Below are 21,387 nucleotides of genomic sequence, written 5' to 3'. Positions count from 1 at the left end.
TGATGGTCCAACACGATTCTGCCGCCTAGTTTTTATGTTTCAGTGCCCCCGCAGCCGCGCAGCGCTGTGCCGCGTCTGGGTTTGAGGATGGGCCCCCTCGACCCCAGCGAGGACGACATGTGCACGGCGAGCCGGAGCTCTCCTCCCGGCCTAGGCTGATGTGCGGCGCACGACCTGCTACTTGCCCGCAGCCTGTATATGCTCACCGCGGGCGCGGCGTGCTTCAACACCTCCGCTCCCCTCATAGTGCGGGCGAGCGGTATCTCAGGGTACTTGAGGGGTCCGAGCGGCCTCCTTTGGACGCAAGCAGTGGCGGCTGGTCTGGCCGTTAAAAGCATCAACATTGAAGTACATATCCAGCTATATGGACATTCCAGTTCAACTTTAATACCTTTTCTTGGGATTTCAACTGCAATATTTGGTGGACTTTAATAATTTTTCGTCACTTTCAAGTATTACAAGTTTTTCTTCTGATTTCAATTTCTACAAACATAAAGACTGTACTTCACCTGCAACAACAAAATTTTGAAACTGAATCAAACCAAATTAAGAAAATCTTATACATTTTTTTGGCAATTAATCTCCATATCTACATCAAAACTTGGACCTTGTTTTCAAACAATTTCATGTGTCACCCCTGGAGAAACTTTTGGGGGGGGAGGTCTGTACCGGGCGGTACACCTCCACGCCGCTAATTTAAAATGTGCGCCAGTTGAAACTCCTCTGCCGGAGGAAGTCTGAACCTTATTGCCGGTATTAATTTTCATGTTTCTCAGAAGATGTCACTACCTGGAAATTTTTGAGTTTTTGAACGGTGTCATTTTTGATGTGTTTTTGTTTTGCTTGAAGTAAGAAGTGTGAACTTTCTCTTCTAGAGGACACTACTGAAGATCAACAATAGTGCACCCTAGTGCGAAGTGAAAGAACTGTTTTTTGGAGAAAATGTAATTTCAAAAGTTTGTTCATTGCTAAATTTCTTTCTGTTATTGTTTAAGTTGGCTGTATACCCCTCCCTTTCCCCTTGCTTGGTATTTAGCCAATCCCGAATTTCTTTTATTAATTTCTGAACCAATAGGATGTATCTTCCCCCAACTTTAATATGTTGCTGTATCCTACCCAATAAAAACTTGTGGGAGGGTGTTTTCATTCCCCTAACGCCTCGAACCTTCCGCGAGAGGATATAAACTGCTGATTTTAGGGTCTCCGGGCCACTTCTGTTCCATCTTTCAGTGTGTAAAGTACATAGCAGGGGGCGGGAAGCGCCTCTTTCTTCTCCAGCTGTTCAACACCAGGTAATGGCCTCTTAATAACTTCTTTTCTTGCTAGGTCGGCAGTTTGACTCTCGGGGCGGGTTCGAAGCGTTTCCACCATGTAACCTTTTCCTAAAATGTAACCAATCTGTTCATCTATTATCTTTTAAAGCTACATATTGGGATAGAGAGTGCTAACCCTCTCGAGTTCCCACTCATATTGTTTTGAGGTGAACTTAGTTTTCACAACCTATTCTTCCTTGATGTAATGTAAATCGTTTCCTTTAAGTCACCTCTTTAGTATGGGATTAGCCCTTGTATTAACGGCCTAGTGCCAAGTAGGTCTTAAACAAAGTGTGTTAGGAGTGCAAGTTCGCCTCCTCTCAAATTGTTAGTTTAGAGGTCATGTAATCAACCTTTTTTTTATTTAAAAGACCCCAGTAGGTTGGGTATTTTACCCCTGTGTATATGTCCGTTGAGGACAGCTTGAAGGTGGAGTTTGGTGTGGCCTGGGAGAGGCTTAAAATTGAGAGCGAGTGGCTCTTTTGAAAATTGAGTGTTGTATGCCTTGTGGAGGCTTTTCAGTGTAATTTGGAGCAAGGACTCCTAGGCATGAATGGGGTTTTCTGCCCCTCTGTTGAAACTTGTGTTTGGGGTAAAACTGAGCTGATTGCCCAAGCATTGTGAAGTCAGGGCGCGAAGCCCAAATCCTGTAAATATTGTAACTACCCTTTGGACTTGCTACTTTGTACCTGCCATGCTTGTTAGTTCTTTGTTTTTGAAAAGAAAATATAACCTTGTTAAATTTTACATTAACTTTGATTCCGTAGTTGGAGACCTATTCACACCCGCACCTTCTTTCACCTCTACCTACCACGGAAATCTCCGTAACAATACCCATTAAGAATACTGTATGATCTCTTATATCTTCCTCGTTCTTTTTCCTTTGTCAAATATCATAAATTCCGAAGACATAGACATACAACCCCTTTGCTGACTCAGCCAGTTCTACTTTCCTTCTTCCATTTTGGTCACAAAGTTGCTCCCAAAGAGTTCTTCGCTTGTAAAAGGAATCGAAGTAAAACTCTGTTACCGGCATGGGTCAGAGCAATGACTCACAAAATATCCCTGACGCTGTTCCTATCTCCTATTCCATTACAACCAGTATTCTGACACTCAGGACCGCTTACAAGGCCACTCAACAATTGCCATGGTTCACGAACTAAGAGGTACCTATGCCCTGAAGGAAGACATGATTAAATATAATGAAGATTTAATTTATACATTATTGTGGTTAAATACCATAGTTTGAATACCTATATTATTTACAATATGCAGTAGAACCTTGATAATTCAAAATCGGTTAATTCAAAATCCCACCTAAATTCAAGAAGCTCTCATTCCCAGAAACGTGAGATATGGTTTTGCATGTTATTTAAATTGTTTAATTCGAAATACGGATAATTCAGACAGGAAATGAGTTTACTCAAGTTGGACTGGCTGAGCGTTGTGGATGGGAGAAGAGTTATCTCATCTTCACGAGACTTGTACGTTCACTGACGTCTGAAACTATCTGGCGGTCAAGGTTACTAGAATCTTGGTGTTGAAGCTTTTGTTTATTCCATGCTAGCTTTGATTTAAGTTCTTCTTCTGTTTGATGATTCGTTTGCTAAGTTTTCCGACCTCGTGTTTACATTGTTCAAGGAGCCATGTGGTGGGTATGATGGCGCTTCCCAGACTGAACACAAGCGTAGATGCAGACAAGATTTTTAATTAATTCTATGGGGAAAAGTATTCAGATTGTCCTAATGATGTTGACGATAGTGACTTCGATGTTGATAGCTATTCAGACAAAAGTGTTTCGGTTGATAACAATGATGTGCACCCTCCAAAACAACGTGGTGGTGGTCGAGAAAAAGGCTGAAAGTGATGTTGTGAGTGTAAATGGAAGTGATATGTCCATTTCTTCTGATGAATGGGTAGAAAATAATAGTTCATCAACATTAACGGATTTCCCAACAGTTCCTGGCATAATGGTAAGACTCGATGAACTTCGAAATACTGATGAAGTAGTAGAGCTTATATCTTGTGATGATTTCTTTGAACTTGTTGCCGAGCAGACAAACTTGTATCTAGTGAACTACCTTATTACACAAAATATCCCCTTAGGGCTTGAAGTGGCCTGATGTAACTTGCTGTGAATTGCAAAAATTTTTTGCTTTGTTCATATGGACGGGACAGGTGAAAAACGTCATGTTGGAAAGACTACCGGTCAACTGATCCCCTGAAAATTTCCTGTGTTTCTCTTCATGGAGGTCATTGCTACACAGCCTACCACACCAGGAAAAATTATTAGGACTCTTACCAAAGGTAAATTTCACCATAATCAGCAGAAGGTTAGTGAAGTTAAAATAATTTGTTTATGTGCAAATGCTGTAACAGTAAGTTACACAGAAAAAGGCCAGGCGCAGGGTTTGAACAGTGTGATGAGCACCCACTCCGCAATATGTTAAATCAATAGTATGTTACAGAGTAATTTAAATTCAAAGTTTATCCACGTCATGATAGAACACGAGTTCCGGAACGTGGAGGGGTAGCTTTCCGCACTTACACTCACTTCAGTGTGTCTAGTGTCTACAGTGTGCTTCATAATTGCTAAGTTGAATGAAATCGGAATTATTTTGTATTCAACCTTTTAAGGAATGCCCTAATATCATGCAGCAGGCAGTGTGTGGAACAACAGAATCCATAAACATTGGTGATGCCGACAGTTGACGAAAAAGCATGGCTCATATAATCAATTTTTAAGCACCGAAAAATATTGTCATTGCCAATGGAACTGCATTGCTTTCTTCTAATGCCGAGCCCAAACGATCTTATGGTTTTAAAGGAGAAAGTGCCAGCCGGAGAATCGTACAAGGGTGGGGCTCATTGTACTGTGTTGCAAAGCACACGGAAGTGAGAAACTTTATCCCCTCGTCATACGAAAGTTCGATAAGCCACGATGTTTTAAGGGCATTGGGTACTTTACGTACAAGTACGAGGCATCTAAAAATGCAAAATGCAAAACAGTACAGTAATCCATTTGCACATGAGAACCAGCATAATTTATTCTCGTCTTTGAATTGTGTGATTTTTTCTTTCGTTGAGTAAGGTTATGTTAGTCAGTGATTTATCCAAATGCATTATTTGAACATAGTAAATGAACCTTGTTGGCTTCATTACAGAAATAATTTTTTCCATGGCAATGAAAGGTTTAAACTGTGAATTGAAGTGATTGCTTGCATTAATGAGTCTTAGGATACTTTGTGATGCGGCAAGTGTTTACATTTCTGAAGTACGAGAGAAGTGCCATGGCGGGAAATCATATAAGGATAGACTCACAGGAAAGTTCAATTAGCCACGATGTTTTATGAGCATTGGTTTCTTTATGTGTAAGTACAAGGCATCTAAGATGCATACAGTACAGTAATCCAATGAATAAAGCACTTGCACATGGGAGCCAGCATAGATTTCTCCTCACCTTTGAATCATGCTTTTTTTTCCTTCTTTCTTTTGTTGTGAGACTATGTTTGTCAGTGAGTTATCCAAGTGCATTATTTGAATACTGCAAATGCACCTTCTCGCATACAATTCGGAAATAGTTTTTTTTCATGGCCTTCAAAAGGTTTAAACTGTGAATCGAGGTTAACTACATGCAGTAACGGGCCTTAGAATATTTTGTAACATGGAGTGTTGGCACTTCTGAATTACGAATTGGCAATTTATTCAAAATCATATAATTTGAAGTCCGATTTTTTGTCCCAACGTCTTCGAATTAACAAGGTTTTACCATATTATGAAATCAAACAATAATGAATTTGTAGGTTCAGTTGACAATCTATGAACATGACTTCCTCTGTGTTTTACTGGTGTACAAAAGGAAAAACTTAGGAAATTGAGAATGCTTTGGGGAAAATAGATGCACATGACATTTCAGATAAAAAAACATGATGGAAAATGCTGAAGTAACATGGAAGGAATGAAGACTTTTCTCACAATTAATCAGAGGTATTATAATGAATCCACTACAGAAATATTTTGATTTACCTCAGATATTTCATGCAGACACGTATCCAATAAATCTATATCCAGAAACAAATTAAACATGTTATCAATGTTTGTGAGCATTTCATTTACTTCTATTGACTAGGCTTTTAAGATATTAGAGTTTATGTTCCATATTGTGTACGGCTAGTGGTGTACTTACATGTTTTCTTCTTTAATGTTGGGGACGGGCAGTTCAACTTTATCTTGTTCTACCAATACTTCCTCTTTACTGTCTGCAGAAGGCTGTAAGTAAGAAATAAGGAGAGTAAAGAGGTGAAGTACAAAAATGTATAAATAAGAAACAGATGAAAAAATACATTTAATATTGGCACAAAGAAATTATCAATAATATATCCTCAAAAGTAAAAATTATAAGAAATGGAAAGAAAAACAGCAAGTGTTAAATTAAGTCATAATTATATAGAGGGAAGGAAGGATCAAAAGGAAGAAAAAAGAATAGGGTAAAATTAGACAAAAGAAAGAGGAAACTTGAAAGGATGAGAAAAATCTGCACATCCTTACAAAATATCATACTTCTCATTTCACTGCTTGCTCCTTCAAAACTGATTAGCTATTCCATTTACCCTATCCTATTATGTGCTCTTCCTCCGATTCCACTCTCTCTATTCATGACATTACTTGTCACTTTTTAATCCTTTCCATTGCAAGGAGGACTCCAAGAATTAAGAAGCATGCAATGGTTGTCATCCTGACCAAGATCCCCAGGTTGATGACTTGCTTGTCATCATTCACAGACAGTTTTCACAATCATTTTTCTAAAAACTAAACTTCTATTATTAAATTTACATTGTTCTACCGACATTTCCTCCTTACTGTCTGCAGAAGATTTCCTTTCCCAAAACACATTGTTTTACTACCAGTTTTTTTTTTGTTGCTAGGGGCTTTACGTCGCACCGACACAGATAGGTCTTATGGCGACGATGGGATAGGAAAGGCCTGGGAGTTGGAAGGAAGCGGAAGCGGCTGTGGCCCCAGCATTTGCCTGGTGTGAAAATGGAAAACCACGGAAAACCATTTTCAGGGCTGCCGATAGTGGGATTCGAACCTACTATCTCCCGGATGCAAGCTCACAGCCGCGCGCCTCTACGCGCACGGCCAACTCGCCCAGTTTACTACCAGTTAATCCCCAAAGTATTTACATATTATCAAACCTATAATGCTATCATCAGTGTGAAGAAAACAAAGGTACAATATGGGGACAGTGAGTAGAACATAGCACTGTGGTATGGGGAGCAAATGGAATGAAAATTGGCACGCAAAAGACAATAAAAATTGGCAAGAAAAAGTGAAAGGTAATAAATAGTGTTGACTAGAGTAGAAGGTAAGGGAAAGGAACTGGCAAAACCTTGAAATTGTGAAAAGCTTCAATCAGTGAAATGATTCAACAGGTGTAGTAGTTCAATTATTTGAGTGCATTTATTATTATTATTATTATTATTATTATTATTATTATTATTATTATTATTATTATTATTATTATTATTATTATTATTGACATTCTAACCATGAGCAGTACTCCTTGCCTAAGTTAAATATGCCAAAACAATAACTTGCCATGGACTGTTTTACAGCGATTGGCTGTCATTAATAATCACAGTGGACCATTATCCTGCTATTCGACCGTTCAATGTGTACACATGCCCATCACATTACTATTGACCACAACTCATTGATGTTCTAACATTTCTGCCGCTATGATGTGAAGATTGGGACTTAACCTTACGGCTAGAAAGAATGAACTACAACCTCCATAATGAACAACTGCTATGCGCTCTACATTGAATTAATTTAATTTCTTTGTTTCTTATATGGTGGGCTGTGTTAATGAGTTTGTTACAAAATGTGATATCTAATGTGACTAAGGCAGTCAATCTACTTCATAATGAAATAATGCAACAAGTTTGAGTTGTATGTCGATTACTGATTTTGGATTATACTATGCAGCTTGGTACGAGATCTACTGCCTTGCAAGAAACTATTATAAGCAACTATGCACTCTCACAAAGACCGACTTAAAATGCAAGATGTCCCCATTTGTCGATTAATAATTAAGTTTTGATAGATGCTTCCACCTTTATTTCAACTAAATTCCTTTAGCAGTGAAGATTTTACTCACAAAATATTATTTTATAACTGTTTATAATGATACCTTTGTGGATATATGGATAATTATATTTTAAGGTAACAATAATAATAATAACATGCTCATGCTGTAGGACTTTCTGTTGGAAATTATTAATGTTGGAGGGAATTCTAAACTTGTGGTGTAATATGCCTAAGGCATCTGAGGCTCCTACTGATACAGAAATAGAATTATGATACAATCTTGGTGTATGCACAGCCTTCAGCAATAGTTTATTACATGCTGAAACCACACCTATTGTAGTAATACTTATTATGAAAGTGTAAAGATATTCCTTAGTACATTCTAAATATTTTCATTTTCATTTCAACAGGGCAATGAAGTTACTAATTATTTATCTTTTGGGTGTGCATTCTTAATATTTATTTTTGTCATATTAATTCTCATGTAGTAGGTTTCCTTTTGGGCATTGTTATTATTACATCATGTCTTGAGAGCATTTATGTTATTGTATGGCCTTCGATGGTCTGATAAGATAACGTTATGTAATTATTATCTATGCAATTGTTTATGAGGCATCATTCGAGATAGATGCTCGTGACTCAGAACTTCTTATTGTTATGCTGTTGCAGTGCAAATAATTACTAGATTTGTGCAGAACCATTTTTGTTTTAGGGGAACATTGGTCTCAGTAATGTTTACTTTAATTTTTAATATTTTCTTTTATGTGAATATTGCAACTATAACTTTTTAAATTTGTGATTATGTCAAATCTTGGGCATGATACGTACATATTGTATTTTAAGCATTCTCAGTTGCCTTCCGCAATCTGAAATCAAGTCATTTCTCCCCTTGGGGAAATTTCTCTTTTCTTTTTGCATTATTATTTTCCTTATTTCTATTTTGAAGGTTTTCAATATATTTAAATTAATGCACTTCAGCATTCTACTTGGTAACTCTAAAGGTACAGTTGGAAATGGATGTCCATGAGATAAAATGAGATCTCAAGGATAACTTTCAAGATTGTCATTAATGTGCAAACAGATGACTTACTTATAACTGGAGTGCAGTACTGTAATTAATTACATAAGAAAAGGGTATACACAAATTGGTTAAACATATTATACAGAGTTACTTATTTAAGAACATTTCTTTGTTTTAATGATTTTCCTTTATGTACAAAGGATTTTCTCATATTTAAGTTATTGTTTATTATTTATTTATTCTTTTGTGTGGTGACTGTTTAATTTAATCAAGGTACCTTCCCCTTTTCCAAGGTCTTTTAAAATGATTAGATATAATATGGTGCACCATTTCTTAAGTTAGATTGGTAGGACTAGAGTATACCCCGTTATAAATGAAAATATTATTTTAAGGAAGATTACTTATTTCCAAGGGTTTTAATTTAACAAGATTAAATATATTTTCATCAGATTTTAATATTCAATATTATTAGATTTCTTTTCCACTATGATGTGTTCTTTCAGGTGAACTGTCCTTGTCCTTTGTTGTTACCTGATCCATCCTCTGTTAGGTCTTTTAGACCTTGGTTGTGTCTGGATTCCCATGCTTTCTAGCGACATTTTTTTATGTGTTGTGACTTCCACCTGCATAGAGTTACCATCATTTGTCTTATTGTCACAATGTTCGGTTGTTGTGCCACAAAGGAAATACATTCTACCAGAGTGTGAGATACCTGGTGTGGGGGAAGGAAGTACCAAAGATGTATAAGATGTACTTCTTCCCAAGACTGACATGTGTAGCAGAGACCTGCACAAAGCTAAATGATAGGAGAATGTAATCTAAGACAGTGAAATGAAATACTTAAGATGATAGTATGCCCTTCCCTTATCCAGGATGGGTCACATAAAATAAATCTTGACCAGTCTCTCAAGGTTGTTGAAGGTATATTTGCTTTTAATGGGGTCAGAAGATAACACAGATATTCCGAGTAATATATTATCTGCTGGTTGACTCGATGGACGTATCAATCTTACATGACTATCCAATTATTCATTGCCTTAACTCTAAGGTATCTTATATTACTATGGTAAGCCATAAATAAGACTCAAGTTAAACTTAACCACTAATATTTATTAAAATATAGAAATTTCTTGGAGGAGAAAAATGAAAATATGAAATTAAAATTCAAAATTGCTAAATTAGTAAACATCTTTTGGTTAAATTTATTTGTCAATGATCACATTTTTCATCATCATCTTGTCAATCATCATTGAAATGTGCTAATCTTCACCATATCTACAATATTTGTACATAAAACTGAAAATATATGCAATTTGAGTACAGGAAAAGTTTCATTAGATAAAGTTATTCCATTATTTTCTAGCTAACATTGTTGGTCCATTGCAAAATTCTACTTCTCCTTAATATACTCCATTAAAATGATATTCATCAAGTTTTAGGTTGGATTATCTCATGATATTTATTGTATCTCAGCATAAGCATCAGGAAAAGTGATAAGTTTCTCGAATGCTTCAGCAAAACTTTGCATTAAAAATCAATTAAAATTACCATAACATTCAAAAGCATCTCTTATATTAATCTTCATATAAACATTAGAGTAATCATTAGGCCTAGCAAGGTATACTGAATCTTAAATGAGCTGAAAGTAGTGTATATTTATGTCATCTCGTATAAGATAAATTAAAGTATTTACGGAAATACCAATCTGGAAGATATTGTACAATATAACCTCATCTACATCTTTATATACTGTAGCAATCATTTTCATATCAATCTAAGTATGCCATAATCAATTTAATATCTTATTTTAAGGAAGAAATCCTATGTTACGATGTCCATGTGCATGAATATTCATTCCCATGGGTATATATTTTGATGGCATGACCCTAGTATAATATTCCATGAAGGTTAAAATCTGACACACGGATTTGAGACAAAATACAATATTGTTCCATCATGAGCACATATGACCCTAACTTCTGTCAATCAATTCTTTACACATTTCAAATACTCAATCACTTCTTTCATTTCATCGTAGCACATATTCCTATCCAATTCACCTTTTATTTCTTTCATACAACAATTCTATATCATCTTCAATATTCATTTCAATTCATCTCTTCATATCATTCTCAACTCTTCAATATTATCCTCTCTAGATTCATATGTAATTTTCTTCTTGTATATTCTCATCATCGGATCAATGTCTTCTCAAATTGTATCAAAATGTCTTCCGTCTGTTGACATTTCCCATAATTTGTGACATCCTATCTTATAATAACCATGTATTTCCTTCATACCTTATCAACCTACATCACCTGCATTTATATTAACCCAACACTTGGAAACTGTAGTGTCACAAAATATTCTTCTTATCAAAACTTCTCATCTCCTATAGCATAACATTACTTGTAGAGAATATCCCATTTTTCTTAAGAATTGGGGTTTGGTTAAATTGGTTTAGAACACTATCTACTCTATATCGATCTTCCGAGAAATCACTCGTGGGAATCTAACATATTTAAGCTTATTTTGATGATTAAAATGACACAATAACTAGACTTTGATTATAAATGAACTACTCTAAGTAACACCTACTAAACTACATGTTTTTATTTAAGAAACTTTCCCTTCACTTCTGGGACGATTTATGTCTCATTCATTCTGCGTTGTGGGGAACGATCATTGTACTGCGTGGCTGATTCTGCAGATGTCAACTGCGGTGTTGGCCCATCACGGTTCAGCTCAGGTCATTCCAGGTAGCCCGCCACCCATCTTCTTATAGATTCATCATGGTCTTGTCTTGATCAATTACAGAAATGCAGAAAAACATGTGAGATCAACTGTTGCATATGATTACAATCAAAGCCTTCTATTGTAACAATTACAATTCTATTAAAACTTCTCTGCTTGGTCCCTAATTTTATCTCAGACTTCCAAAATATCTGCTGTAAATTCAATACATGTGCTGTATGGGATTTGCATTATAAAATTTCTTGTGGTAATATTGTTTTGTCCCGATCTATTGCTTCTCCGGTTGATATTAAGCTCTTGGTGTCTTAGACTGGCCAACTTCCAAACTTCACTGAATGTTTTGATTGGATTTAATGCATTTTATGAACATGTATTGATATATTGGGCATTATTTCAACATCTTCTTGTAGCTAATATGTTCTTTCCTCTAATTTTCTGGTTTTCTCGCTACATTTCTTATGAATCAGCTTACAACTTATTCACGCCACATCTTCTCGCAAAGATAGTCACTCATTTTCTCATCCTTTCTACAGTGTTCAGTTTCTTAACAATCCAAGTCCCCAGTTTTTGTCTTTCTCTCATGATTACATAACTTTTGATACTGCATCATTCTGAATTTCTGTGACATACTACAAAGTTATTCATTCTACTTAACTTCACTGTGGATAATTGCATTTACCCCAACTCAATTAAAACTTCACTTTTGGAATAGTGTAATAGCACAATAGTAAAAATAAAAAGGAGAGAGTACATAATAAGAATGTCAGAAACAAAGTTAGAATGGAAACGTATTTTGAGAGAATGGAGAGGGGTAGATGGACTGGACATGTTAAGGAGATGGAAGAGGGAAGGATGGTGAAGTGGATGATGGAAGTGCAGACACAAGGAGGGAAAGCAATAGAGAGATGCATACTAAGGTGGCTGAAAAGGATCAAGAATAGCATAATTAGAAGGAACCTGGGTTAGAAACAGATAAAAAGGAACAATGGTGGTTGGATAGAGGAAGACTGAAGGGTGCCACAAAAATTCCAGCCTAGCATGAGGTTAAATTGGGAAATGGATGATGATGATGATGATGATCTCTTTCACAAGTGGACAGTGCTTAAAACATAGCCACACAAGTGTTGTTGAGCACAGTCTGCAAGCTATATCTCTCTCTTTACATTGCACTAAAAGAATAATAAAAATAACAATCTTATGCAGGTATCCATTGTACAACCAATAAAATTGCAACCTGAAATGAAGTGGATTTGACATCTGGACAGGATAAAATCAGTTGTATTTGAATAAAATATACCACATTTTTCAGACCAGAAGTCAGTTCAGACCATAAGATGTGCCTTGATTTTAGAACAAAAACTTAAATAAAGAATATTTAAATGAATTGTTCACCAAAACTTTTATGAAGAAATGTTATACTTTATGAAATCTAGCAACACTTTTTTATTCCTAAATATATTCATTTTCACTGTCACACATAATGCTGATGTAAAAAATCTTCACTACCCTTCTCTCCACCAATGCCAAATTAACTTTTCCCTGGATGATGGTCCAAAGTTTCTTTCTGCTGCTCTATTGGAATGCAGTTCTTTATATTCTACCTCTTCTAATTCCAATGCTACACTATACAAAAATCTCTCAACAGGAAGTACCAATGACATTGTTGTTTTCAGATCATCAGTCCATAGAGTGGTTTGATGCAGATCTGCATGCTGCCCCATCCTATGCTAAAAATTTTTTCTATGTAACTGCTGCATCCTACATCTGCTCTAATCTGTTTGTCGTATTTATACCTTGGTCTATCCCTACAATTCTTACCCCCTACACTTCCCTCAAAAACCAACTGCCCAAGTTCCGTGTATCTTAAGATGTGTCCCATCATTCTATCTCTTCTTCTTATCATATTTAGCCACAATGATGTTCTCTCACCAATTCGATTCAATATTTCTTCATTCGTGATTAGATCTATCCATCTCAATTTCAGCATTCTTCTGTGACACCACATTTCAAAAGCTTCTATTATCTTGCTTTCCGAGCAAGTTATCATCCGTGTTTCACTTCCATACAACGCACTGCCCCAAACAAAAGTCTTCAAAACATTTTTCTAATTCCTATATCAATATTCGAAATGAGCAAATTTCTTTTCTTAAGAATGGCCTTCCTTGCTTGTGCTAGTCTGCTTTTTATGACCTCCTTACTTCTGCCATCATTAGTTAATTTACTTCCCAAGTAACAACATGCATCCACTTCCTTTAAGACTTCATTTCCTAATCCAACATTACCTGACCAGGCGAGTTGGCCATGCGCGTAGAGGCGCGCGGCTGTGAACTTGCATCCGGGAGATAGTAGGTTCGAATCCCACTATCGGCAGCCCTGAAGATGGTTTTCCGTGGTTTCCCATTTTCACACCAGGCAAATGCTGGGGCTGTACCTTAATTAAGGCCACGGCTGCTTCCTTCCAACTCCTAGGCCTTTCCTCTTCCATCGTCGCCATAAGACCTATCTGTGTCAGTGTGACGTAAAGCCCCTAGCAAAAAAAAAAAAATTACCTGAATCACCTGACTTTGTACGACTGCACTCCATTACTTTTGTTTTCGACTTATTCAATTTCATCTTGTACTCCTCACCCAACAATCCGTCTATACCATTCAGCAACTTCTCCAGATCTACTGCAGTCTCAGATAAAATAACAATATTATCGGCAAAACTCAGGGTTTTGATTTCATCTTTTTGGATTGTGATTCCCTTTCCAAATTCTTCTTTGATTTCCTTTACTACCTGTTCTATATATACATAGAAAAGCAGGGGGCAAACTGCAGCCTTAGCTCAATCCTCTCTGGATTGCTGCTTTTTTTTTCATAGCCCTTGATTCTTATCACTAGACTGATTTTTTATAGATTGTAGATAATTCTCCTTTACACAATGATCTCTTCTCACCAATTCGATTGAGTATTTCTTCATTCGTGATTTGATCTATCCATCTCACCTTCAGCATTCTCCTGTAACACCACATTTCAAAAGCTTCTGTTATCTATCTTTCTGAGCAAGTTATCACCTGTGTTTCACTTCCATACAATGCCATGCCCCATTCTTCTTTCTCAGTACCTGATCCCAATCACCTTCAAAATCTCACATAGCTTGGTCAAATCAACATTAACAAATGCCTTTTCTAAATCTACAAACGCAATATATGCGGGCTTGCCCTTCTTAATTTGATCCTCCAAGATCAGATGCAATGTCAGGATTGCTAAATGTGTTCCTACACTTCTTCTGAAGAACAACTGACCTTACCCCAACTCAGTTTCAACTTGTTTTTCCATTCTTCTGTAAATAATATGTGTTAGAATTTTGCAAGTGTGAGATATTAAACTAATGGTGCAGTAGTTTTCACACTTGATGATGATGATGCTTGTTATTTAAAGGGGCCTAACATCTAGGTCATCGGCCCCAGTTTTCACACTTGCCAACAGTGGCTTTCTTGGGAATAGGTATAACAACATTCTGCCAAAAACGAATGGCACTTCTCCCGTCTCATTCATCTTGCACATTAAATGGAGTAACCTTGCCATGCTGGTTTCCCCTAAAGCAGTCATTAATTCAGAAGTAATGCCACCAATTCCAGGTGCTTTGGTCCTATTTAGGTCTCTCAAATCTCGGTCAGATTCTGACCTCATAACTGGGTCACCCATTTTATCAGCATCAACAGCCTCTTCTTGTTCCAGAACAATATCATCTACGTCCTTACCTTGATACAACCGTTATATGTGTTTATGCCATCTGTCATGTCTTCTTTCCCTAGAAGTGGTTTACCATCTTAGTTCTAAATATTCATACACCTAGCTTTATTTCTCCAAAGGTTTCTTTGACATTCCTGTATGCAGTATCTACCTTTCCTAGGACCATAAAACTTTCAACATCCTTGCACTTCTTCATCAGCCATTCTTCCTAAGCACTTCCTACCCACTTCATTACATATTTTTTTGCTAGATGTCTTACGTCGCACCGGCACAGATAGGTCTTATGGTGACGATAGGATAGGAAAGGCCTAGGAGTGGAAGGAATTGGCCGTGGCCTTAATGAAGGTACAGCCCCAGCATTTGCCTGGTGTGAAAACGGTAAACCACAAAAAACCATCTTCAAGGCTGCCGACAGTGGGATTCGAACCCACTATCTCCCAGATGCAAGTTCACAGCCACGTGCCCCTGACCGCACAGCCAACTTATCCGGCACACTTCATTCTTTAATCATCTGTATTCTTTTCTGCCCTCTTCACTTTTTGCATTTTTGTATCTTCTTCATCAATCAGGTCTAGTATCTCTTTAGTTATCCATTAATTCTTAATTGATCTTTCATTTCCTCCTAACATCTCTTTAGCAGCCCTACTGACCTGATTCTTCATGAGTGTCCATACTTCTCCTACTCTGGTTCCTTCAGCCTTTCCATTTAGTCCTTGTGCAACATGTTCATTGGAACAATCTGTCACACTCTTTTCTTTCAACTTATCTAGATCCCATTTCACTAGATTCCTTCCCTTCCTAATATTCTTCAACTTCAGATGGCACTTCATGACCAAGATGTGATCAAACTCTGCATCTGCTCCTGCGACACTTTTGCAATCCAACACCTGGTTTCTGAATCTCTGCCTAATCATAATGAAGTCTATTTGATACCTTCAAGTGTATCCAGGTCTTATCCATGTGTATAGCAGTTATTTGTGGTGTATGAACCAAGTATTAGCAAGGAATAAATAATGATTAGTGCAGAATTCAACCAGCCGACTTCCTCCTTCATTCCTTTGTCCCAATCTGAATTCTCCTACTGCATTACATTCCCTTTCTTGGAATACCACTGCATTCCTGTCTCATTCACAATTAGATACTCGCCACCTGTTACATACTGTATTAAATCTTCCATCTCTCCATATTGTACCCGGAAAAGTGTTTATATCTTTGAGGCGCTTGATATTAAATTAATGAGCATAGATTCTATCTAGGGAGTGGCTTTATCATTGAAGTTGGTACAGAGAGAGGGGTATGGTTATCAATCTTAAAGATTTTTTTTAATAATCTGAATTTATTGATTATTGAAAGCGAGTTGATATCACCTTCGTACAGCAGCATGGAAGTGTTGTGGCTGGTTAGCAACTCCGAGTCCTGAGATGGCGCCAGATACGGCTTGGGCGGGGACCATGCCTGCTTGGATGAGAACTTCTAGAATTTCTCGAAATTCTGGACTTTCTTGAAGTTCTGGAATGTCTCGAAGTTCTGGATGCACACATTCAGAGTTCGATTTGAGATGTGATTCATATGTGAGTTTTCTGCACGGCACTCCACACATTCATGGCACTGCTAAAACAGATACAACCTTTCAATGATTGTTACTACACTCTTAACATTGAATCGAAAACGTCCTGCAATAATCACTCGGAGAACAGGATGATTTTGAAAAGCTTACAGTAAATCAGAATGTTCTGTAGGATTACAGTCACCACAGTTCTTAACGCATAGTTTCTGAAGATTTAGAACACATTGGCACGTTGGCAATGAACTGAATAAATTAAATAACACTCTGAAACTGTTCCGTCAGTAGGCAAAGCGAGTAAAAGAAGCCTAATTTCATAAATTATGGATTCACTCAAAATGCTGGAAAGTTCTATGCTTTCTGGGAACGTGACATGCATATTCTGAGTTATCACAGTCTTTAATGAGGATAAGAATCTAAACACAAGTCCCGATGTAGCACTTGGAAAGTATTGAATATTTTTACAATTAAACGTAATGTTTGAACGTCCCTAAGTTTCAAAATTCTTCACAGAACGTAAATTCGAGGGGCACTTGAGAAAAAGTCATATCGTTCACACGAAAGTTTATGTTGGTAGGACACAAGTTCAACCTACACGTTTGGAAAATGTCTATGTTCACAAAAATACAAGTTCGAATAAGTTTGAAACATAAGTTCCAACGTGGTACACAACACTCATGAAAATTCTAAGTTCTTTCAATTATCGTCGGATAACCAAGTCCCAACGCGGCACTTCAAGAAAATGACGAAGTCCCTACATGGCACTTCAAGAAAATAACAAAGTCCAATGTGATACTCGAAGAATATGACAAAGTCCCAACACGACACCCTGAGAAAATAACGAAGTTTCAACACTTGGATTTCGAAGACTTTTCAACTATAAGTTCGGCACACACAATGCTCCTCCAGTCACCCGTGTTGCAGAGACGGTGAAGCGACAGATACTGAATTCGTAAGTCAGGTGGTCCTCCTTTTATACCCGTTCGCGTGGAAGTGTCTAGAACCCGGGTATTATCTACCCTTATATCTCCTAAAGTATTCGGTGAATTTCCCTGAAATCTTGACAGATTGCGTCCATAGTAATGGTTTTTAAGGTGGCAGTGTCGAAATAGCGATAGTTTAGCGCAAAATAGACTTTTGCGAGTAAGCTAGGACATTACCACATATGGTCACGTATAGCGTGCTCAAGGAGGTCACGTCACTCGCTACGTACGTCATTGAGTTCGGCGGGTTACATACCTTCCACCTCGCGCGAAGTTCAATAAACATACTTCGGACTTCTCTCGTAGCGGTATTCCCGGTACAATATATTCTTTTGATTTCCTCCTCATCTGCTGAAGTAGTAGGCAAATAGACCTGCACTATTGTAGTGGGCATTTATTTGGTGTTTATCTTAACAACAATAATCCTTTCACTATACTGGTCGTAGTAGAATACCCGCTGCCCTATTTTCTTATTTATTATTAAACCAAATTCTGCATTTCTTCTGTTTGATTTTGTGCTGATAATTCTGTAGTCACCTGACCAAAAATCCTGCTCTTCCTGCCAATGCACTTCACTTATACCAACCGCTTTAGTCTATCCATCTTCCTTTTCAGATTTTCTAACCTACCACAATGATTCAAACTTCTAACATTCCATGCTCTGACTAGCAAAATGATAGTACTCATCTTCCTGATGACTGCCCCTTCTTGTGTAGTCCCCACATGGAGATCCAAATGGGGTACTAGTTTACCTCAGAATATTTTACCTGGGAGGAAGGCATAATCAGTACATCATTCATTCAGAGAGCGATGCATGTACTTGGGAGTAAGTTATAGCTGTAATATCCCGTTGCTTTCAACCATGCAGCAGTATCAATAGAGCCAAACCATGTTGAGTATTATTACAAGGCCATATAAGTCAATCATCTAGACTGCCGCCCTTGTAACTTCTGAAAGGCTGCTATTGCCCTTTTGATGAACCATTCATCAGTCTGGACTCTCAAAAGCTACCCATCTGATCTACTTGCACCTGTGGCTTGGCTATCAGCTTCACTGAGACATGCAAGCCTCCCCACTGTGGCAAGGTCAGATGGTTCGCAGGGGAGGACCAATGATGTATAAGATGTACTACTTCTTGTACACAACTTTTCAAAACAGATTCCAGCACTGTTTGTGTCTGAAACCAAGACACCCCGTTCTCTCCAAGCCTTTCTACTAGTCACTGCCATTACCATTATTTAACATTAGACAGCCTCCCCCTCCAATACTAAGCAGTTAGACAGAGCAGTGTCCTTCTTTGCTGCAACTGTAAGGAACAGAAACCCTAAGCTCAGAAATCTGTCTACGTAGCAGGTATTAATGGCAATTAATTTGTCACCGCTGCACATCAGGCAACAGGTAGCTGACCTGAGTTTCCTCCACGAGATCTTACATGGGCATTACCGCTCGGAACATCTTGTCTCACTCTTCTCTCTCCGTGTTCCTTCCTGCTCCACCAGAACCAAAGAACTTCTCTACATTCCCCACAATCAGCACTCAATATTTCAAAGATCTTTCCTAATCTGCCTCCCAACACTCTTTAACAATATTAATAGGAGACAAGAGCTTGATATAGCATCAAATAAAAGCATATTCGAGAGGGGTGTTAATAGTCTCTTAAGATAAGTTGATGTGAAGGGATTATAGCGTCATCTTGACCCACAACGAATTGGCTATAAACATGGACATTCTCATGGTTTTGGATTTTGACAGTTGTTATTAGTAGGCTGTGTACCTGATCTTGTTATATTCTGTTATGTTTGTTACATTTTATTATGAAAGTTTACGTTTGTTAAATAGTCTGTTGACAGTGCAAGTGAAATTTGCTCAGTGTAGCTGTATCTTGTGCTTCGTAAACAAACAAACAAACAAACAAACAAACAAACAAACAAACAAACAAACAAGTGCAATTCTGTATAGTCAGTGATAAGTATCTACAGACCTTGCGACCATAAAATGATGGAAGTTCCAAGCAACAATGAGTGGCCAAAAGTCATGGGAAGACACTGAATGTGATGTTAATAATGAGTTGCTCCTCTGCAAGCCCTCAAAATGGTAGCAATAAGGTGAGAGATTGACTCTACAAGATGCTGGAATCATTCAGGAGGGATCTGGACATCTTGCAATGCTACCCACAATTGGTCTTGGGTAGTTGGTGCAGAGTTTATGAAGCATACACCAGCAGTGACAGCATCTCATAAATGCTCGATTGGAATAAGATCGGGAGATCTGGAGGGTCAGTCCATGGTCATACCTTCAATGGAGTGCCCCTCCAACCAGATGCATGCCACCACAGGGCAGAGCCATGGTGCATTCTCCTGTTGAAACATGGCATCTCCATCAGGGTACTCTAGGACCAGAAAGGGATGCAGATGGTCTGAAAGAATGTCCACATAAAATGCACTTGTCAGCAATCCCTGCAGCTGGAAAATGGGGCCTAATTGTGACAATGAGAAGGCTGCCCAAACCAGAACTGAGCCACCTCACGCCAGGACACAACCTTGTTGCCATGCAGGATCCATAGTTTCATGGGGCATACGCCATACTCTCATGCGCCATCAGCTCAACACAACTGGAACCAGGGTTCATCAGACCATACCATATGCCGCCACTGTTCCATGGTCCACTGCTGATGATCGTGGGCCCATGCATGTCATTGAGCTCCGTGTCAATGTGCCAGCAAAGGGACACAAGTTGGTTGTCAGCTGGTGAAGCCTATGCGGTGCAATTGCCTCCTTACAGTCATGGTAGAAATGGGTTCCTGACTCCCAACATTAAATTATTTTTTTTGGTAGTGCGTTCATGACGCACTGACACAGAGAGGTCTTATGGTGACAATGGGATAAGAAAGGACTAGGAGTTGGAAGGAAGTGGCCATGGCCTTAATTAAGGTACAATCCCTGCATTTGCCTGCTGTGAAAATGGGAAACCACAGAAAACCATATTTAGGCTGCCGATAGGGGAATTCAAACCCATTATCTCCTGGATACAAGCTCACAGCTGCACGCCCCTAACCGCACGGCCATCTCACCCAGTTCCCAACATTCAACTGGGCAGTTATCAGACTCACAGTAGCTACTCGAGTGCCCAGTATGATTCTGCGGACGTGACGTGATGTCCATTTATTAAACACCTGTAGTCTTACCGTGCAGCAGTTTACGTGGGTGGTAACATTCTCTCTGTGATATTGAAGATCCACCTTCGAGACTGTTGAACTTGGAAATCCAAATTCGCGTGTAATGTTCGCCTATGACCATCCCATGTTCAAAGTCAGTTAAGTCGCGACATGTTGCCATCATCACGACACTGGTGTCCGTGACAGACTGTTCAGCTGTGCCACAACCAGCTGCAAGGCTGAGGGGTCATTCACGGCACATTTTCTAATGGGACACCGATTCCAGTGACTTATGGCCAATCAGTATGTATTTCCTGGGTAAAAAAGGAGTGTGTCATACAGTTCAAAAAATATGGAATGAAAAGAAGAAAGTAGGATTTGTGATTATTGGAGAATATTAAGATATAATTTTAAGCATCCAGTCATAAAAATTTGCTAAAAACATTCATCTCACAACCCCAAACTCTTGTCACTGATTTTTGAACGAGACCAGTTTATTTATGTTTCAGAACTTCAGAAACAACATTTGGTGCAATTAGATGTGCTATGGATCAGGAACTGGAAGGAGGGGAAAAGAGTATGGGGTGCAAAGAAAAATGCAGACGTGGAACTGGTCTGCCAGTTACGTATTAGAGGTGAATGTGACCTGTTGTATGCATAGGTTGTTACAAAATGAAACCAGCTGTGGTCGTTAAGTTGTTAGTGGAATTCTTTGGAATTTTAGAGGAAATGCCCACCAGGGTAGATGGCATTGTTTTCAAAGAGAAC

The 21,387-nt window shown here is 38.2% G+C and overlaps 1 protein-coding gene across 3 annotated transcripts in view; it reads right to left on the bottom strand.

Moving 5' to 3' along the window:
• LOC136874707 (uncharacterized) overlaps window positions 1-21,387 on the bottom strand; it is a 115,225-nt gene that overhangs the window by 42,111 nt on the left and 51,727 nt on the right. For all 3 annotated transcript variants that reach the window (XM_068227750.1, XM_068227752.1, XM_068227751.1), the window contains one exon: window positions 5,500-5,582. In XM_068227750.1, the coding sequence (XP_068083851.1) occupies window positions 5,500-5,582 (83 nt within the window). The remainder of the gene's footprint in view (window positions 1-5,499; window positions 5,583-21,387) is intronic.

This window comes from Anabrus simplex, chromosome 5, assembly GCF_040414725.1.
Source record: "Anabrus simplex isolate iqAnaSimp1 chromosome 5, ASM4041472v1, whole genome shotgun sequence".
Taxonomy (NCBI): Eukaryota; Metazoa; Arthropoda; class Insecta; order Orthoptera; family Tettigoniidae; genus Anabrus; species Anabrus simplex.
This window is presented reverse-complemented; position numbering and strand designations above follow the sequence as displayed.